At 41.5% G+C, this 18,049-nt stretch overlaps 1 protein-coding gene across 4 annotated transcripts in view; it reads right to left on the bottom strand.

Annotated features, from left to right (window-relative positions):
- GPATCH8 (G-patch domain containing 8) overlaps window positions 1-18,049 on the bottom strand; it is a 93,100-nt gene that overhangs the window by 7,817 nt on the left and 67,234 nt on the right. For 3 of the 4 annotated variants that reach the window (XM_066363957.1, XM_066363959.1, XM_066363960.1), the window contains exons 7-9: window positions 17,471-17,507; window positions 4,315-4,364; window positions 3,026-3,156 (exon numbers count right to left, since the gene is read on the bottom strand). In XM_066363957.1, the coding sequence (XP_066220054.1) occupies window positions 3,026-3,156; window positions 4,315-4,364; window positions 17,471-17,507 (218 nt within the window). The remainder of the gene's footprint in view (window positions 1-3,025; window positions 3,157-4,314; window positions 4,365-17,470; window positions 17,508-18,049) is intronic. The other variant, XM_066363958.1, reaches the window with a different exon arrangement.

The following is an 18,049-nucleotide window of genomic DNA, read 5'->3' as shown; positions in this document are numbered from 1 at the left end:
AAGGATTACTCGGTCCTCTTTTAGCTGTTTGTTTATGAAACTAAGGACTAAATAAAAGTCACCTTTGAAGAAAAACATGTATTAAAATATGTCCTGAACTAGCCTGGCCAGGCAATGGTACAGTGGATAGAGTGTCGGAGTGGGATGCAGAGGACCCAAGTTTGAAACCCCGAGGTCGCTGGCTTGAGCAAGGGGTCACTCACTCTGCTGGAGCCCCCTGGACAAGGGACATATGAACAAGCAATCAACAAACAACTAAGATGCTGCAATGAAGAATTGATGCTTCTCATCTCTCTCCCTTCCTGTCTGTCAGTCCCTATCTGTCCCTCTCTCTGTCACAAAATTAAAAATGTCTTTTTTTTTTTTTCTTTCTTTCTTTTTTTTTCATTTTTCTGAAGCTGGAAACAGGGAGAGACAGTCAGACAGACTCCCGCATGCGCCCGACCGGGATCCACCCGGCACGCCCACCAGGGGCGACGCTCTGCCCACCAGGGGGCGATGCTCTGCCCATCCTGGGCGTCGCCATATTGCGACCAGAGCCACTCTAGCGCCTGGGGCAGAGGCCAAGGAGCCATCCCCAGCGCCCGGGCCATCTTTGCTCCAATGGAGCCTTGGCTGCGGGAGGGGAAGAGAGAGACAGAGAGGAAAGCGTGGCGGAGGGGTGGAGAAGCAAATGGGCGCTTCTCCTGTGTGCCCTGGCCGGGAATCGAACCCGGGTCCTCCGCACGCTAGGCCGAAAAAATATGTCTTGAACAAGAAAGTAGCCTGTTACATACTTTTAAAAGAAGGTATCCTTGCAACACTCCCAAGAAGAATGTTTTCACTAAATAAAGAGCTGCCAAAGAAGGAATCTAGAGACAGTTTTACTCACTGGAGCTCATAAGTCAATTCTGTTTCAAAACTTACACTATATGTGACCTCATCCTTCCTTCTGCCTCCAAAACGCGAGAAGTAAATAAGTAAAAAAGGATCCAGAGACATAAATAAATCTAGTAAGTCCAGAAACTGGGAAACTGGCCCTGACTGGGCTAGACATTTAATAGGCACAGTTTGTTCTCTAACTGCAATCAGTTCCCTCCTTTGGGCCTGGCCAGCCATTAAAAACAAACAAACATGGGGGCACAGTCCCTCTCTGATTGGGGCATATATCCCATGAAATCCTCAAATGCTCAAAGATGGGTTCCCCAAAGTGTAGTTGCTTAGAAATTTAGCCCTAGGTGGAAATATTCCACCTAAGGCAAAATACCAGCTCCAGTTTGTTTTGTTTTGTTTTGTTTTGTTTTGAGAGAAAGTGTGGCGGGGAAGGAGCGAGAAGCATCAATTTATAGTAGCTGCTTCTTGTACGTGCCTTGACCAGGAAAGCCCGGGGTTTTGAACGGGTGACCTCAGCATTCCAGGTCGACGCTTTACCCACTATGCCATCACAGGTCAGGAACCAGCACCAAATTGTTAATCAAGAACATGAAGAACATTAAAAAGAACATTCAATAAGACAGGAATCTTAGAGCAATATTTCAGAGTGTTTAGTACTTAACTGGTAGCTACAACACTTGAATCTGTACCCCAGTACTTTTTAGGTATAAGACAGAATATTGTAATATATGTGATTTTCTATATAAGAACAATGTTAGAGAAAGAAACAATTATAGCTGTGTAATTTATTGAGCATCTTCTATGTGCTAAGCATACTTATACGCACTTTTAAAGTAATAACTTAATCACTCCTCACAACTATACGAAGTAGACTCCTATTACCATCTCTATCTTATATAGGAAACTGAGGCACAGAGGTTAGATAATTTAAGGTCACACAGACTGTAAAATACAGCCTCAGAATAGCATATTCTTAATGTTATACTCCAAGTGTAGATATGCTTTTAGGTTGAAAGAAGGATATATTAAAAACTTAAGAATTAACCCTGGCCGGCTGGCTCAGTGGTAGGGTATTTGGATGTCCCAGGTTTGATTACCAGTCAGGGCACACAGGAGAAGTGACCATCTGCTTCTTCACCCTTCCCCTCCCTCTTCTCTCTTTTTCTCTCTTCTCCTCCTACAGCCATGACTCAAATGGTTTGAGCACATTGACATCGGGTGCTGAGGATGCTTCCATGGAGCCTCCACCTTAGGCACTAAAAATAGTTCAGTTGTAGTCATGGTTGGTTGGCTGAATGGTAGGGTTGGTCCAGCGTGTGGATGTCCCAGGTTCGATTCCCAGTCAGGGCACACAGGAGAAGCAACCATCTGCTTCTTCACCCCTTCCTCTTTTCTCTTTCTCTCCCCTTCCCACAGCCATGGCTCGATTGGCTTGAGTGAGTTGGCCTTGGGTGCTGGGGATGGCTCCATGGCCTCTGCCTCAGGTGCCAAAAAAAGGCTCCGGTTGCAATGGCCCCAGACGGGCAGAGTATTGTCCCCCAGTAGGCTTGCAGGGTGGATCCTGGTCAGGGCACATGTGGGAATCTGCCTCTCTGCCTCCCCTCTTCTCACTAAAAAAACCACAACAAAACAAAACAAAAACCCTTAGCTGTGAGCATGGCCCCAGACGAGTGCTGCCAGGCAGAGCCCGCGTGGGGCGCATGCGGGAGTCTATCTCTCATCCTTTCTCTTAGAAAAACAAAACGAAACAAAAAACTTAAGGATCACAATTTTCTTTCTTTCTTTCTTTCTTTTTTTTTTTTAGTGCAAGACAGACAAACATGAAGGGAAAGAGATGAAAAGCATCAACTCGTAGTTGTGGCACTTTTTTTGGTAGGTTGTTCATTGATTGCTTCTCTTATGCGCCTTGATGGGGGGGCTCCAGCCAAGACAATGACCCCTTGCTCAAGCCAGAGACCTTGGGCTTCAAGTCAGTGACCCCGCACTCAGGCTGGAGACCTCTGGGTTTTGAACCTGGGATCTTAATGTCCCAGGTCAATGCTCTGTCCACTGCGCCACCATCAGTCAAGCAAGGATCATACTTCTTAAATTATAATCTTAAATCTCAAGGATTATAATTATCTGTAGACCCTTTGAGAGAAAATATCCTCACCATTCAGCTTGTTTTCTTTGCTCTGCCAACTCATGGAGCCGCCGAAGGGCTTTTTCCTGTTTCTTCTCATCTTTGCGGGATCTTGAAGAAACGTTTCGAGCAAACTCTCTCTGCTTGAGATCTTTCAATCTCTGGGATAACAAAAGAAGGGAACAGAGGATAGGTGATTTAGAATAACTTGGGGATCCTGAAAGCAAGGCCTTTAAAATTTACCCTCAATCAATGGTTATAGTACTAGTTTAAAATACATCATTATATTCTCTTCTGGTACTTGAAAACACAATGCTAATTACATACTTTGGGTAAAACACTTGGTGTATCTGCATTTCTAATTAGGACAGCATACCATTTACTTTATTGGGCAAACTAAAATGATGTCAGAAGCAACAAGCAAATTTTAGAACACTAGGAGGAAAGAAAAATGACTATTCGATCATCTGCTCTTCAAGGATGAAAAACTGGACAAACAGAACATGAGATAAATTGTAATAACACAGCCAAAGAGAACAGAAAGGGGTTAAGCCAGTACAGAAAATTACCCAGGTATAAGATCTTAAAAAGCAATGTACAGCTTACATGGGGAGGTTATTTGAATCAGAACAAATAAAAAGCATACTTTTACTTTACCATATAAAGGTGCTATTATTTCTTTTCAGCATGAACACTTTTCCTGTTACTATCAAACAAACCATTTTCCAATGCTAGCATGTTCAGAGCTCACCAGTTCGACCACGTATCAACTGGTCAGCCTGCTGAAATTAGACAGTAAAATGTGTAGCTTTTCATTGCTTCATAGCCCTAAGAGAAACATCCAGGGGATGAGGAGGGGAAAATAGAGATAAGTCAAATAATTTATTACTTAAAATCCTAATAAAAGAATGGGTCTTTTATTCTCAGAAGCTATTATACAATTTTCCTTAAAACAAAAGAAAAATAACCAAAAAGAACAGTGCTATGATACACTGGTGACAGAATCCAGACAGATCTATCTGCAATGAAGACAGAACTAAAATTATTTTCAACACACTAAATAATATAAAAAACAAACAAATCAAACCAAACCACATACATTAGCCTATGCTTTCACAACACCTTTAGGAAAAAGATTTTGACCCAATATAAAGTGGACATTGCTTTGTGGAAAGGCATGATGTTCAACAGACAGAGGAATTTTCTTATCTAATATATATGAAATGTGTTTCGAATATTTTTGAATTGGAAGGGGAAAAGGATAGAAAGACACACACAAAGAAAGATGTACAGCTAAAGACACTAGTAGAAAAACTCACTCTTGTGATCTGGGCTCCCAAATTAGAAGGATTTGCTTTCAATAGATCAGCTGAAAATGTCACATCACAAAGAAAAAAAAGTAAAAATAAAACAAGAGTAGAAGAGAAAAAAAATTAAGCAAGCATTACTTCACAAGCTCTCTTAGTGAATCTGCAATTATACTGAACAATCAAGGACAAAGCCATCAACTACAAAAGGGTTGGGGAGAAGGGAAGCACCTGTACAACACATATATGTGCACACACACACATACAGACTGACAGTAGTAATCCCTTCTAGATAAATGGAAATACTGCCTTTTCGGGAAAAAATGGTTATTGAACTTTAGGAAAGACTACTGCTGTCTAAAAGCAGTTATTTTCATTTACCTTTATTTTGGGGACACTCAAGTAACCAACAGCTGGCAAAATTGTTTTACTGAGGTTTGCTGCCAAGAATTACGAGTTTTATAAAAATCACTTTCAGATGAGCTATTTTAAATAAATATGAATTCCAGTGAGAAAGAGCTTGTTAGGACTATTATATGATTACTCTAGGACACAAACCTAGTTTTGTTTTTTTTTCCTATTACAAGCACTCAACAGATTGTTTAGTCAAGATTTAAATATAGTATTTTCACATCTGCTGTCTTCTCTCAGCCACTCAATAAGCCTAGAAAATTTCCCCGTGTCCAGTCATTTCCTTCCCTTTTAGAAATATTTCATTACTTCTAGGAGTTATTTCCCAAACTACAGGACATGAAGAGAATGAGCATTTTATTAGTCTGTAGTCTCCAGGGTAAGTCAGACAGAGATTAAGCTTTCCAATCATTCAGCAAGCCACCTGGTACGACCCTGGAGTTGAAGGGGATAGAACTCAGTACACATCATCCTGCAGACCCTCTATCTCAAATTCCTACCACAACATAATTGGAGCTAGGGTAGGAAGAAAATGAGACGATATCAATAAAACAAATCCAAATTGTAGCCCCTTCTATGCAAAGCTATTCTGGTACGACATAGGGTGTAACAAATACTCCTATCACCTTTACTAACTTTGTAGTTAAAATTGAGAATGCCAGAATTTTAACCCAAACCTGAGAGACAGAGCTTGGCAACTGCCTCAAACCCAAAATAAATATATTTAAGGTCTCCTTCAGATAGCACATTCTAATGATGAAAAACAATTCCTAACTCAAAGTCTCTCCTTTCTACTCAAGGTAAAACTGAATTCCCCTCACAAAGTTTCTACTGATCTCTCATAAGCAGGCATGATTTTGCTTCTTTCTGTACTGTCTTATTAGCATTTTGTGACAACATTCATCTAGCAACTATCATATTTTGCTCTGACTATACTTATTTCTGAAAGCAGAAAGGCTACATACACTATGCATAAACTTTCAGAGTCAGAAAACTTGAGTTCAAATCCATTTAATTATTAACAAAGTGGGTTTTACCTCTTTGAACTCCAGTTCCCTCATTAGAAAAAGAGGGATATCTAGCAATAGATTTATGAGATTGTCAAAGTAAATGTAAAGCACTTAAGAGTGGCAGAACTGTTCAGTTCTGCTCCCCTCCTTTATTTGGGGCAAGGACTAGGATTACCTTTATAATCAACACTGCAGTATATGGAACAATACTAAATCTACAAAAGATGTTAGTGGTTGGTGAAGAATTTAGCTTAAATGTTGGATTCTTGACTTTTCCCCATATAGTTTTTACCATTTATAGAAATATTTGATTATGAAATATTTTCATATCTCTACTAAGGACATATTCAAGTATATAATATGGTTTTCCTAGCTATTACTTTCAAGTTATAAGGAGTTACATTCTTTAGAGCAGTGGTCCCCAACCTTTTTTGGGCAACGGACCGGTTTAATGTCAGAAAATATTTTCACGGACCAGCCTTTAGGGTGGGACGGACAAATGTATCACGTGACCGAGACAAGCGTCAAGAGTGAGTCTTAGCCCTGGCCGGTTGGCTCAGTGGTAGAGCGTCGGCCTGGCGTACAGAAGTCCCGGGTTCGATTCCCGGCCAGGGCACACAGGAGAAGCATCCACCTGCTTCTCTATCCTTCCCCCTCTCCTTCCTCTCTATCTCTCTCTTCCCCTCCCGCAGCCGAGGCTCCATTGGAGCAAAGATGGCCCGGGCGCTGGGGATGGCTCCTTGGCCTCTGCCCCAGGCGCTGGAGTGGCTCTGGTCACAACGGAGCGAAGCCCCGGAGGGGCAGAGCATAGTTCCCTGGTGGGCAGAGTGTCGCCCCCTGGTGGGCGTGCCACGTGGATCCCTGTCGGGCGCATGCGGGAGTCTGTCTGACTGTCTCTCCCGGTTTCTAGCTTCAGAAAAATACAAAAAAAAAAAAAAAAAAAAAAGTGAATCTTAGACGGATGTAACAGAGGGAATCTGGTCATTTTTAAAAAATAAAACATCGTTCAGACTTAAATATAAATAAAACGGAAATAATGTAAGTTATTTATTCTTTCTCTGCGGACTGGTACCAAATGGCCCGCGGCCCGGTACTGGTCCACGGCCCGGGGATTGGGGACCACTGCTTTAGAGAATCAAAATTCTAAAATTTTAAGCCTCTGACTTACGAACAGAATTGTGCCAGATGCCCCCCAAAAAGATCCTGTCCAGAAACTTCTCAATTTCCTATATAAAAAGTAATTTTTATAACAAGGTACAAGGCCCTAATTCAGAGTCAGGTCTACCCAAGTTATTTATTCTATTCTAAGCCTGGGTAATTCGCCGCTGAATATCCATATAAAATTCATCCTGACTTGTACTTTCACTTTCCTCTTAAGGGTTAAAAAATCACTTTAGACTTTAGACAACTTCTTCAGGGAGCAACACATCTGTCTATTAGAGAAGAGACAGAGCTCATGTAAGAACAGGATGTGCCATCACCCCTGAACTTTGTTCAAAGGCTGAGCAAATTCCGTTATCATATACAAAAATTCAAGTTAGACTCAAAACTGTGACACAGTCTAATCTGAATGGTACAATCAATCATTTGAGCTAATTTCCAAAGCCAATACATGCCTTTATCTCTGAAAATTATAAAGTATGCTTTCCAAAGAGTTGCTAATAAATTTGCTTATTTACTGAACTATTAATGCTTATTAATAAAAAGTTAAGCCAAATAACAGACTTTTAGTGGGAAAATAAAATCACAAAAATTAGGGGATATTTCTAAATGAATATAAAATGATAAAAAAAGCATTTGATTTTATTTTATTAAACAAGAACATCAGAAAAGCAAATGACAAGTCAAAGAAAGTTGTTCAATAACACAAATGAGTTGCAAAACCAAGTTTTATTTCATTGGTGAAAACGCACTATTTAAAAGGTTAAAAGTACTGGAGTATGGGCCCTGGCCGGTTGGCTCAGCGGTAGAGCGTCGGCCTGGCGTGCGGGGGACCCGGGTTCGATTCCCGGCCAGGGCACATAGGAGAAGCGCCCATTTGCCTCTCCACCCCCCCTCCTTCCTCTCTGTCTCTCTCTTCCCCTCCCGCAGCCAAGGCTCCATTGGAGCAAAGATGGCCTGTGCGCTGGGGATGGCTCCTTGGCCTCTGCCCCAGGTGCTAGAGTGGCTCTGGTCATGGCAGAGCATCGCCCCCTGGTGGGCAGAGCGTCGCCCCTGGTGGGCGTGCCGGGTGGATCCCGGTCGGGCGCATGCGGGAGTCTGTCTGACTGTCTCTCCCCATTTCCAGCTAAAATTAAAAAAAAAAAAAAAAAAAAAGTACTGGAGTATGTGCACGTTCCCTGATCCCCTAATTTTTTTTCTGAGGTTTTATTTATTTATTTATTTATTTATTTAGTATTTTTCTGAAGTTGGAAATGGGGAGGCAGTCAGACAGACTCCCGCATGCGCCCGACCGGGATCCACCCGGCACGCCCACCAGGGGGCAATGCTCGGCCCATCTGGGGCATTGCTCTGTTGCAACCAGAGCCATTCTAGCGTCTGAGGCAGAGGCCACAGAGCCATTCTCAGCGCCTGGGCCAACTTTGCTCCAATGAAGCCTTGGCTGCGAGAGAGACAGAGAGGAAAGAGAGGGGTAAGGGTGGAGAAGCAGATTGGCGCTTCTCCTGTGCGCCCTGGCTGGCAATCAAACCCGGGACTCCTGCATGCCAGGCCGATGCTCTACCACTGAACCAACCGGCCAGGGCCTTGATCCCCTAATTTTTTTTTTTGTATTTTTCTGAAGCTGGAAACGGGGAGGCAGTCAGACAGACTCCCGCATGCGCCCGACTGGGATCCACCCGGCATGCCCACCAGGGGTCAATGCTCGGCCCATCTGGGGCGTTGCTGTGCTGCAACCAGAGCCATCCTAGCGCCTGAGGCAGAGGCCACAGAACCATCCTCAGTGCCCAGGCCAACCTTGCTCTAATGGAGCCTTGGCTGCGGGAGGGGAAGAGAGAGACAGAGAGGAAGGAGAGGGGGAGGGGTGGAGAAGCAGATGGGCACTTCTCCTATGTGCCCTGGCTGGGAATTGAACCTGGGACTCCTGCATACCAGGCCGACGCTCTACCACTGAGCCAACCGGCCAGGGCTTTGATCCCCTAATTTTTATGAGCAGTGTATCTGATTCAAGAAAAAAAAAGACTAAATCCCATTTAAATGAAAAATTTTCCTAAAAAAACAATAGCACATTTCTAAAAAACATGGCACAGAACACAAGGGAAAGAACATTTCTCACTGATTCTGAATCACATGGTAGCTGGGGTTTCCATTAAATTTCTCAAAAGACCAGTGGAGGGAAGACCTTAACAAACAACCTAGAACTTGAAATACCCATCCACATAACTAGGGCCATTTGGGCTAAAGACCACTTCAAATGTAAATGACATTCATGATCTTAAAACACAGCTAAATAGCACTGTATTGGCAGATAAAACATCTAATCCAGAAACAAACTTCTGCTCCACTAACTGTAAATAAAGTAAAACAGGGAAATGAGAATCTGGCAAATCTTACCAAGTTCTAAATATGGGTGATAAATTTGCCCACATCACCTATAATGTGGAGTTGTCAATAGCAAGGAATGGCACTGTGTTTAAGCTGGGAATGAATAAGATAAAGATATTTCTATGCAGTTTTCCCTAACAATGAGTTTGAGTCTAAGAAAACCTTTTTTTGTTGGCCCTGGCCAGTTGGCTCAGTGGTAGAGCGTTGGCCTGGCGTGCAGAAGTCCGGGGTTCGATTCCCGGCCAGGGCACACAGGAGAAGCGCCCATCTGCTTCTCCACCCCTCCCCCTCTCCTTCTTCTCTGTCTCTCTCTTCCCCTCCCGCAGCGAGGCTCCATTGGAGCAAAGATGGCCTGGGCGCTGGGGATGGCTCCTTGGCCTCTGCCCCAGGTGCTAGAGTGGCTCTGGTCTCGAAAGAGCGACGCCCCGGATGGGCAGAGCATCACCCCTTGGTGGGCAGAGTGTCGCCCCCTGGTGGGCATGCCGGGTGGATCCCGGTCTGGCGCATGCGGGAGTCTGTCTGACTGTCTCTCCCCGTTTCCAGCTTCAGAAAAATACAAAGAAAAAAAACCAAAAGCAACAAAAAACCCCCACCTTTTTTGTTATCTTTTGGTGCTACTCTTCTCTATCAAAACAAAATTTGATGCTAGACATTTGCTTGGTGAGTATACTTCACTAGGAATAAATCTTTCTCAAGTATTTTATATCTATTATCTCAATTTAAAATATAAAAACTATTGTTTTCACGTGAAAAATTCCAGGCATCAGAAAATATGCAGAGAATATTTCCTATTGCCACTAAATAAATCCTGTTTTAATATTTAATCAACTCTAAAGAGAAAACCTCATTTTTCCTCTTTAGTGTTAAAATCTTACCCATGGTTTCTTTCTCTACTAGATAGCAATCCCACTCTCCCAGCCACAAGGACATCCTTTGTAACTAACCCTGCAAAATACACACCTATAGCACAAGAGATGCTCAATAAACATTTACCAAACTGGTTTCATTTTTAAAATGAGTTGTTGGGAGAGGGAACACACACACATTTTTATGTATTATTTTTTGGTTATGAACAAAGATGAGAAGTAGTGAGTAAAGGAGGGATGATTGTATGCACTTCAATCTCATTTTTGGACTTGGTATATATATCTGGCCTTTTCTGAACCTTAACTACTTCCTCTCTCCATTAACAATCTGCATACTTCAAATCCATGGCCTCATCTCCCCATTATTTTTCTGCTTTGCTCTTATAACAGTAATATGGATTTCCTCTCCCAAACTGGAGTAACCATACTGTGGTTGTTACCTGGCCAGGTTACTTCAATTAAAGTCTGTTTTTGATGCTTCTGGATGAGACCATCCAAGACATCAGCATGCCACGGTGAGGGAGGAAAAAGACCAGGAGAGAACACGAAGTCTCAGCATTGAAGTACTCAGAGAAGAAAGGTTGTAGCTGAATGATTAAGGAAGTCCAAGTAATAAATGTAAATTCTTTCTTTTAGCATATGCCTATCAGTAAGTAATAAAAATTAATTTTATTCAGTAACAGAAAACAAAATGGTAACAAAAAACTAAACACTAATGCTGATTAGAAATACTGAAAATAAATCAGAGGAAAAAGAGACGTATACACTCTTTTTGTTGGGTGAGAGTACTAACTAGTCATTTCTGAGAATACCTTTTCAAAATTTTATTTTTATTTTTTAATTTTTTACAGAGACAGAGAGAGAGTCAGAGAGAGGGATAGATAGGGACAGACAGACAGGAATGAAGAGAGAAAGATGAGAAGCATCAATCATCAGTTTTTTGTTGCGACACCTTAGTTGTTCATTGATTGTTTTCTTGTATGTGCCTTGACCGTGGGCCTTCAGCAGACCGAGTAACCCCTTGCTCGAGCCAGCGACCTTGGGTCCAAGCTGGTGAGCTTTGCTCAAACCAGATGAACCCGTGCTCAAGCTGGCGACCTTGGGGTCTCAAACCTGGGTCTTCCGCATGACAATCCAACGCTCTATCCACTGCGCCACCGCCTGGTCAGGCCTGACAATACCTTTTATGTGCAATTATTTTGTAACAATGAGTATTAATATCATTTGGCAAATATCAAATTAATTAGTCCTAAAACCACTGTGTAACATAAGTGGGATATAAAACTGAGACTTACGGACATATATAAAAGTGAAGTGGTTACCAGGGGGAAGAGAATGTAGGGGAGGGGGAAGGAAACTTGAGTGAATGGGGGGTGGGGTGGGAAGCAAGGTGTAAAGAGGGACAAATATGAGGCGACAGAAAATGATTTGACTTTGGGTGATGGGTATACAACATAATCAACAGTTCAAATGTTATAGAAACGTTCACCTGAAATCTATATACTCTCCTTGATCAATGTCACCGTTAGTTAATTTTCTAAATAAAAAAAAAAAAAATCACTGTGTAATGCTTGCTTTGTTATGTTCAGGAATTCAATAGAAGACCTTAAAAGTATAGTATATTCTAGCCCTGGCCGGTTGGCTCAGCGGTAGAGCGTCGGCCTAGCGTGCGGAGGACCCGGGTTCGATTCCGGCCAGGGCACACAGGAGAAGCGCCCATTTGCTTCTCCACCCCTCCGCCGCGCTTTCCTCTCTGTCTCTCTCTTCCCCTCCCGCAGCCAAGGCTCCATTGGAGCAAAGATGGCCCGGGCGCTGGGGATGGCTCTGTGGCCTCTGCCCCAGGCGCTAGAGTGGCTCTGGTCGCAACATGGCGACGCCCAGGATGGGCAGAGCATCGCCCCCTGGTGGGCAGAGCGTCGCCCCATGGTGGGCGTGCTGGGTGGATCCCGGTCGGGCGCATGCGGGAGTCTGTCTGACTGTCTCTCCCTGTTTCCAGCTTCAGAAAAAATGAAAAAAAAAAAAAAAAAAAAGTATAGTATATTTCCTCACACACACATGCATGCACATGTGTAGATAGTCACTATCACCATCAAAATCAAAGCTGGAAAATGAGGTTTTAAAAATTTTTTTAATAAAAATATAATTCACATACCATAAAATCCACCCATTTAAAGTGTAAAATTTGGTGGGCATAGTACATTCAGAGTTATGCAACCATCACCATCTAATGTTAGAACATTTCTATTACCCTCAAAGAAACCCCATACCCATTAGCAGTCACTTCCCACTGCCCCTTTCCACTCAGTCCCCAGACACCTAACCTACGTTCCCTATAGATTTGCTTATTCTAGACTTCTCGTATAAATTAAATCATACAATATAGGGGATCTTTGTGACTGCCTTCTTTCATTCAGCATAATATTTTCAAGATTTGTGCACAGTGTATTTACCAGTAAGTCAGTTCTTTTTACTGAGGAATAATACTCCATTGTACCTTCACCTGTGGTGGTGCAATGGATAAAAGTTGACCTGGAACGCTGAGGTTCCAGTTTGAAACCCCAGGCTTGCCCGGTCAAGGCATGTACAAGAGGCAACTATAAATTGATGCTTCCTGCTCCTCCCCCTCCCTTTCTCTCTCCCCCACTAAAAAAATCAATAAATAAAATCTTTAAGAAGGAAAATTCCATTGTAGGGATATATCACTTTGTTTACCCATTCATCAGTTGATAGATATTTAGGTTGTTTCCACTTTCTGGCTATTACAAACATGCAGCTATGGACAATCTTATACTAGTTTTTGTGTGGGCATGTATTTCATTTCTATTGGGTATACACTGGTCATATGGTAACTCTCTGTTTAATATTTTGAAGAACTGCCAGACTGTTCTTCAGAGGGGCTGCATCATTTTACAACCCCATTAGCAATGTAGGAGTGTTCTAATTTCCCCACAGTCTCTCTAACACCTGTTGTGTCTTTTTAATATTTATTTATTTACTTATTTATTGACAGAGACAGAGAGTCGCAGATAGGGACAGACAGGACAGGAGAGAGATGAGAAGCATCAGCTCTTCGTTGCGGCACCTTAGTCGTTCATTGATTGCTTTCTTGTATGTGCCTTGACTGGGGGGTGGTGTTACAGCAGAGCGAGGACTCCTTACTCAAGCCAGTGACCTTGGAGCTTATGCCAGCGACCATGGGGTCATGTTTATGATCCTACACTCAAGCCTGCGGCCTTGTGGTTTCAAACCTGGGTCCTTTGTGTCCCAGTCTGACGCTCTATCCACTGAGCCATCGCCTGGTCAGGCTGTTATTGTCTTTAGTATGTGTGAAATGGTATGTCACTGTGGTTTTGTGGATAACAGGTTTCAAATCTAGGTCATATCTAGAAGCAAAGATTTGCCCTATAAGTTACATTTAAAGGATCATAGTTCATAATAGCTGCTTGGGCACAAAGCAAATGGAACAGCCATTCTAGTTCAGAGTTCTTTTCAGCACTGTCACTCACCAACTTACTATTCCTTAAGTTGCTTTAATTTTTCAGACTACAATAGAACATACAGCCTCAGCTAGAATCTCCACCACAGTGCAACACTGTGATGAATATAAGTGTACAGCAGGTCCTTGAATAATGTTTCATTATAAAGTTGATGAGAAGAAAAAATCAAAAAGATTGATTCCTGGCAGGGGCCTGTGTAGTTTGCACATTTCCCTCATGTCTGCATGGGGTTTTCTCTGGGTACTCTGGATTCCTCCTACACCCCTTAGAAGCACTGGTATGTCTATACACTGTCCCAGTCTGAGTGAGGGTGTGTGTGGGTGCACCTTGTGATGGAAGGGTATTACTCTTTTTGTATTTTTCCGAAGTTAGAAGTGGAGAGGCACAGAGACCGACTCCTGCATGTGCCCGATAGGGATCCACCCGACATTCCCAACAGGGGGCGATGCTCTGCCCATCTGGGACGTTGCTCTGTTGCGGCTGGAGCCATTCTAGTGTCTGAGGCGGAGGCCATTGAGCCATCCTCAGTGCCAGGGCCAACCTTGCTCCAATGGAGCCTTGGCTGTGGGAGGGGAAGAGAGAGATAGAGAGGAAGGAGAGGGGGAGGGGTGGAGAAGCAGATGGGCACTTCTCCTGTGTGCCCCAACCAGGAATCAACCTGGAAATTCCACAAGCTGGGCCAACGCTCTACCGCTGAGGCAACCGGACAGGGCGGGTATTACTCTTTTTTAAAATGTATGTATAGCTCATATTATTTCAATGTTTAAAATTAGAAGTGTTTTGGGTCTTTAATTAGAAGTGTGGTGATGTTTTTGTGACCAGAAATATGCTGTAGGAACTTAGTTTCTTTATGTCAGTTAGCCTGTGGTAAAATTGGTTTTATTATATATTGTTTTGCTTAAAGCTGCAGTTTCCAAGAACCCACTAACAATGTTAAGCCAGGACTTACTGTACAGGGGCAGAAGACAGCTTGAAAACTGAAGAACATAAATAAGGTAAAATCCTTTTTACTCAGATTTGGATTGTGTACCACGATGAAGTACAGAGTTAGAAATATATGGTAAAAGATTACAGGGTTTATCAGCAATCTTAGCTCCCAAAGGGTCTGTTTAGGGTTACCTCTGCTCACAGAAGCAGACAGTTTCCCTAAACAGACACAATTTTACAAGGTTAACGAGGTTGTGATAGCTGGGTTTAAGTCTATTCCCAACAAAAGCAGAGCTGGTGAGTAGGTAAAAGTTAACAGGTAAAGAGCCTTAAAACATGTACAATTTTTGGAAGCAAAAACAGCCCCAAAGAAAAGGCACCCATAGTGGCACAAAGTATCACTGAACCTGAAAATGGCATCTCTCTGCTACAGATTATTTAAACCACAATACCCTAAGTTTTTAAAATGTATACTTCTCTTTATAATTGATTTTCAAAGCATAATCTCTTCAGAAATGAATTGTGCTATTTAAGTCAACATTTATTTAGGTTTGTGATTCATAAGTACTTTATAATTTTCTTAACCTATTTTACATCTTTACAATAATTCATGGTTTTCTAAGAATAAACAGCTTATAAAGACTGAAAATACAGAGCACCTATGAAACATCTTCATTGTCATATGATCTTAGTGGTCTCGCTTCTCAGAAGAGTCATTTGCTTTTTATTTAAGCCCTAAAATAATCTTCTCTCACTTAAAAAAAAATTATTTAGGTCTGTGTTTCCCCCACTGAATATCAAAATAGCATTGAAAAAGGACTCCAGACAACATTTCTTTAAATCTACAGTGGCCTGCCAGAGGTCCAACAGGTTTTGATGTGCTTATTGTTCCTGATGTCAAATGTGCCAAACACACAGAGGATCAAATGTGGTAAAAGATCTTGGGAGGCAAAAATCCAACCAGTAAACAATGAAACTTCAAGTGTAAAGTGACCATGCCAAACATCAATGAAATTCATTAAAGATCCTTCCTCTATCACCATGGAATTTCTCAGAAAATATTTAAAAGGCCATGGCCAGGTAGTTCAGTTGGTTAGAGCATCATCCCACCAAAGCTGCAGGTCTAATCCCCCGTCAGGGCATATACAAGAATCAACCAATGAATGTATAAGTAAATGAAACAACAAATCGATCTCTCTCTCTAAAAATCAATAGAAAAACTTAAGTCAGAACTTATTTCATTTTTGAGAAACGAGAAAAACGAAAATTTCTGTTCCTTAGATACTGAAATAGTCAACTAACTAAGCAATGCTATCAAAAAGTAACTAACAGTTTAGCCAAAGTTAATTAAGTCATTTAGTAATTACTACTCTGTGTAATTTAGAATAAAGACGTTACTGATGGTTGCTACAGGCTTAATCTGTTTTAGTTATTTAAAGCTCCAGAAACCGCTGCTTTTACAGTTAAAAGAGACCCTGGTATTAAATGAGACTTTGGTCTTTCCAAAAATGTAAAAAAGAACACGGGTTTTCATACTGAAGCTATTTTAGAAGAAAGAAGAGGCAGTCTGAAAGCATTCCTTCTTCTGACCAATATATTGATTCTGTAAGTTAGAGAATTGCTCAAAGCTCCTTTAACGGTACCAGATTTTAGTAACTGGATCAGACTACCACAGATGACTTTGAAATCACAAGGACATTGGACCCAACACTAAGGTAGCTTTTAAATGTACTATACTAATTCCCCAGTGTCAATTAAAACCTGTGGGACTTTATGTCAAGAGGAGGCAAAGGTATAACATTAGATCACAAACTCAAATGTTTACAGGAGTTTGGCAGGAAATGTTAATGAGTCACACAGGTTGATGACAGAGAAAAGACAAAGTGGAAACCACAGCTAATTAAGTGTTAGTGCATATGTATGCCTTTCTGAAGAGATGAGCAACTACTTAGCTTTAGCCAACTGTTGTGTGTTGAAGTGAACACTTAGTGTTCTCAGATATTTTTTAAGATAAGCCAAATTCTGAATTATATAAAATCTCATTTTTAAAAATTAGGAACCAACTGAAATTAAAGTGGAAAAAACTAACAGCAGAAAGGCCAAAGTACATCTCTGGGACATTCTGTGGTCTTGGTTTATGTACTAGAGGCTGGTGAGGAGAGCCTTAGTGGCACAAATAGAGAGTAAGATTAGAAAAATCCTGAAGTGCTGCTACAAATTTACCTCTGGGGAAAAAAAGTTCTTTGAAGTTTGAAATTTAGGACCTCTGAGAAGCTAAAGAAAATGGTCTCCATTGTCATATCAATTAGCATACATGTTTTTAAAAAAGATATGCAAAATAATTAGAGGCAGGGAGGTAGAGACGGAAAAATACTTAGTTTCAAAGTCAACTTTAACTTATAACTAAGTCAACAAAGGCAGAAGATGGATACTAATGCTTATTGAACACTAAGGTATATAAAAAATCAACAATATAAAAAGGAATCATTGGGTTTTCTCTTGAGGAATGGAAAGGCATTCACTTGAAGATCTGAAAATTAATAAAATGATTACTTTAAAATATGGGTTGAACCACTGAAAAAAGAAAAAGTCTAACTTTTTCATCTTTGAGGATCAAGCTAGGTTTTGATAATTGTATGTTAATGACTCGCTTCACAAAATATCTTAGAAAATCTGAGGAAAAACTAGGAACAGTGAGAGGTAAAAAAAAAAAATCACCACAAACGAGGGTGACTCTATAGACCCTTCTTGAGAGATTATTTGTGCTTAATGAAGATAAGGGCATGTTTAGAATCCTGATGATACTAGTAGTTTACCATTAACGTAACACAGTATTTCTCCGAAAAATTTAATGGTGAAAATTTGAATGAAGATGCAAACTAGGGATTACTAACATAGGGTTGAATGTACTTACCTATTATCTCAGATTCATAATAATCCTGTGTGCCTTCCTGGAAGACAAGACAGGGTGTCTTTATGATTTTAAAGCATAAATTTGGAAAATGGTAGGTCCATTTGGATGGTAAGTACATGTCACTCAAAGGGGAATAAAAAATAGGACCTACCTCCTCTTAGGGGTTATTCAGCTGTGTTGTACCATGGTCAATTAAAGGCTTCTTAGAAATTTTAAGTGCAGGGAAGAGTGTAACTATACAAAATTTAGTGCTGTGCATTTTCTGTTTATATATTTATATTATTCTGTTTCAAGATTCTACCATTTGCACTAAAAGAGCAGTATAAAGAAAGATGAGGCCCTGGCAGTTTTCTCAGTGGTAGAGTGTTGGCTCAGTATGTGGATGTCCTGGGTTGGATTACTGATCAGGGTATACAGGAGAGGCGCCCATCTGCTTCTCCACCCCCCCTTCTCCTACCCTCTTGCAGCATAGCTCGATTGGAGCCTCAGCCCCCGGCACTGAGGATGGCTCCACGGCCTCAGACTTGGGTGCTAAAAAATGACTCTCTGGTTGCAATGGTACAAGGGCCCCAAATGGGC

This window comes from Saccopteryx leptura, chromosome 2, assembly GCF_036850995.1.
Source record: "Saccopteryx leptura isolate mSacLep1 chromosome 2, mSacLep1_pri_phased_curated, whole genome shotgun sequence".
Taxonomy (NCBI): domain Eukaryota; kingdom Metazoa; phylum Chordata; class Mammalia; order Chiroptera; family Emballonuridae; genus Saccopteryx; species Saccopteryx leptura.
This window is presented reverse-complemented; position numbering and strand designations above follow the sequence as displayed.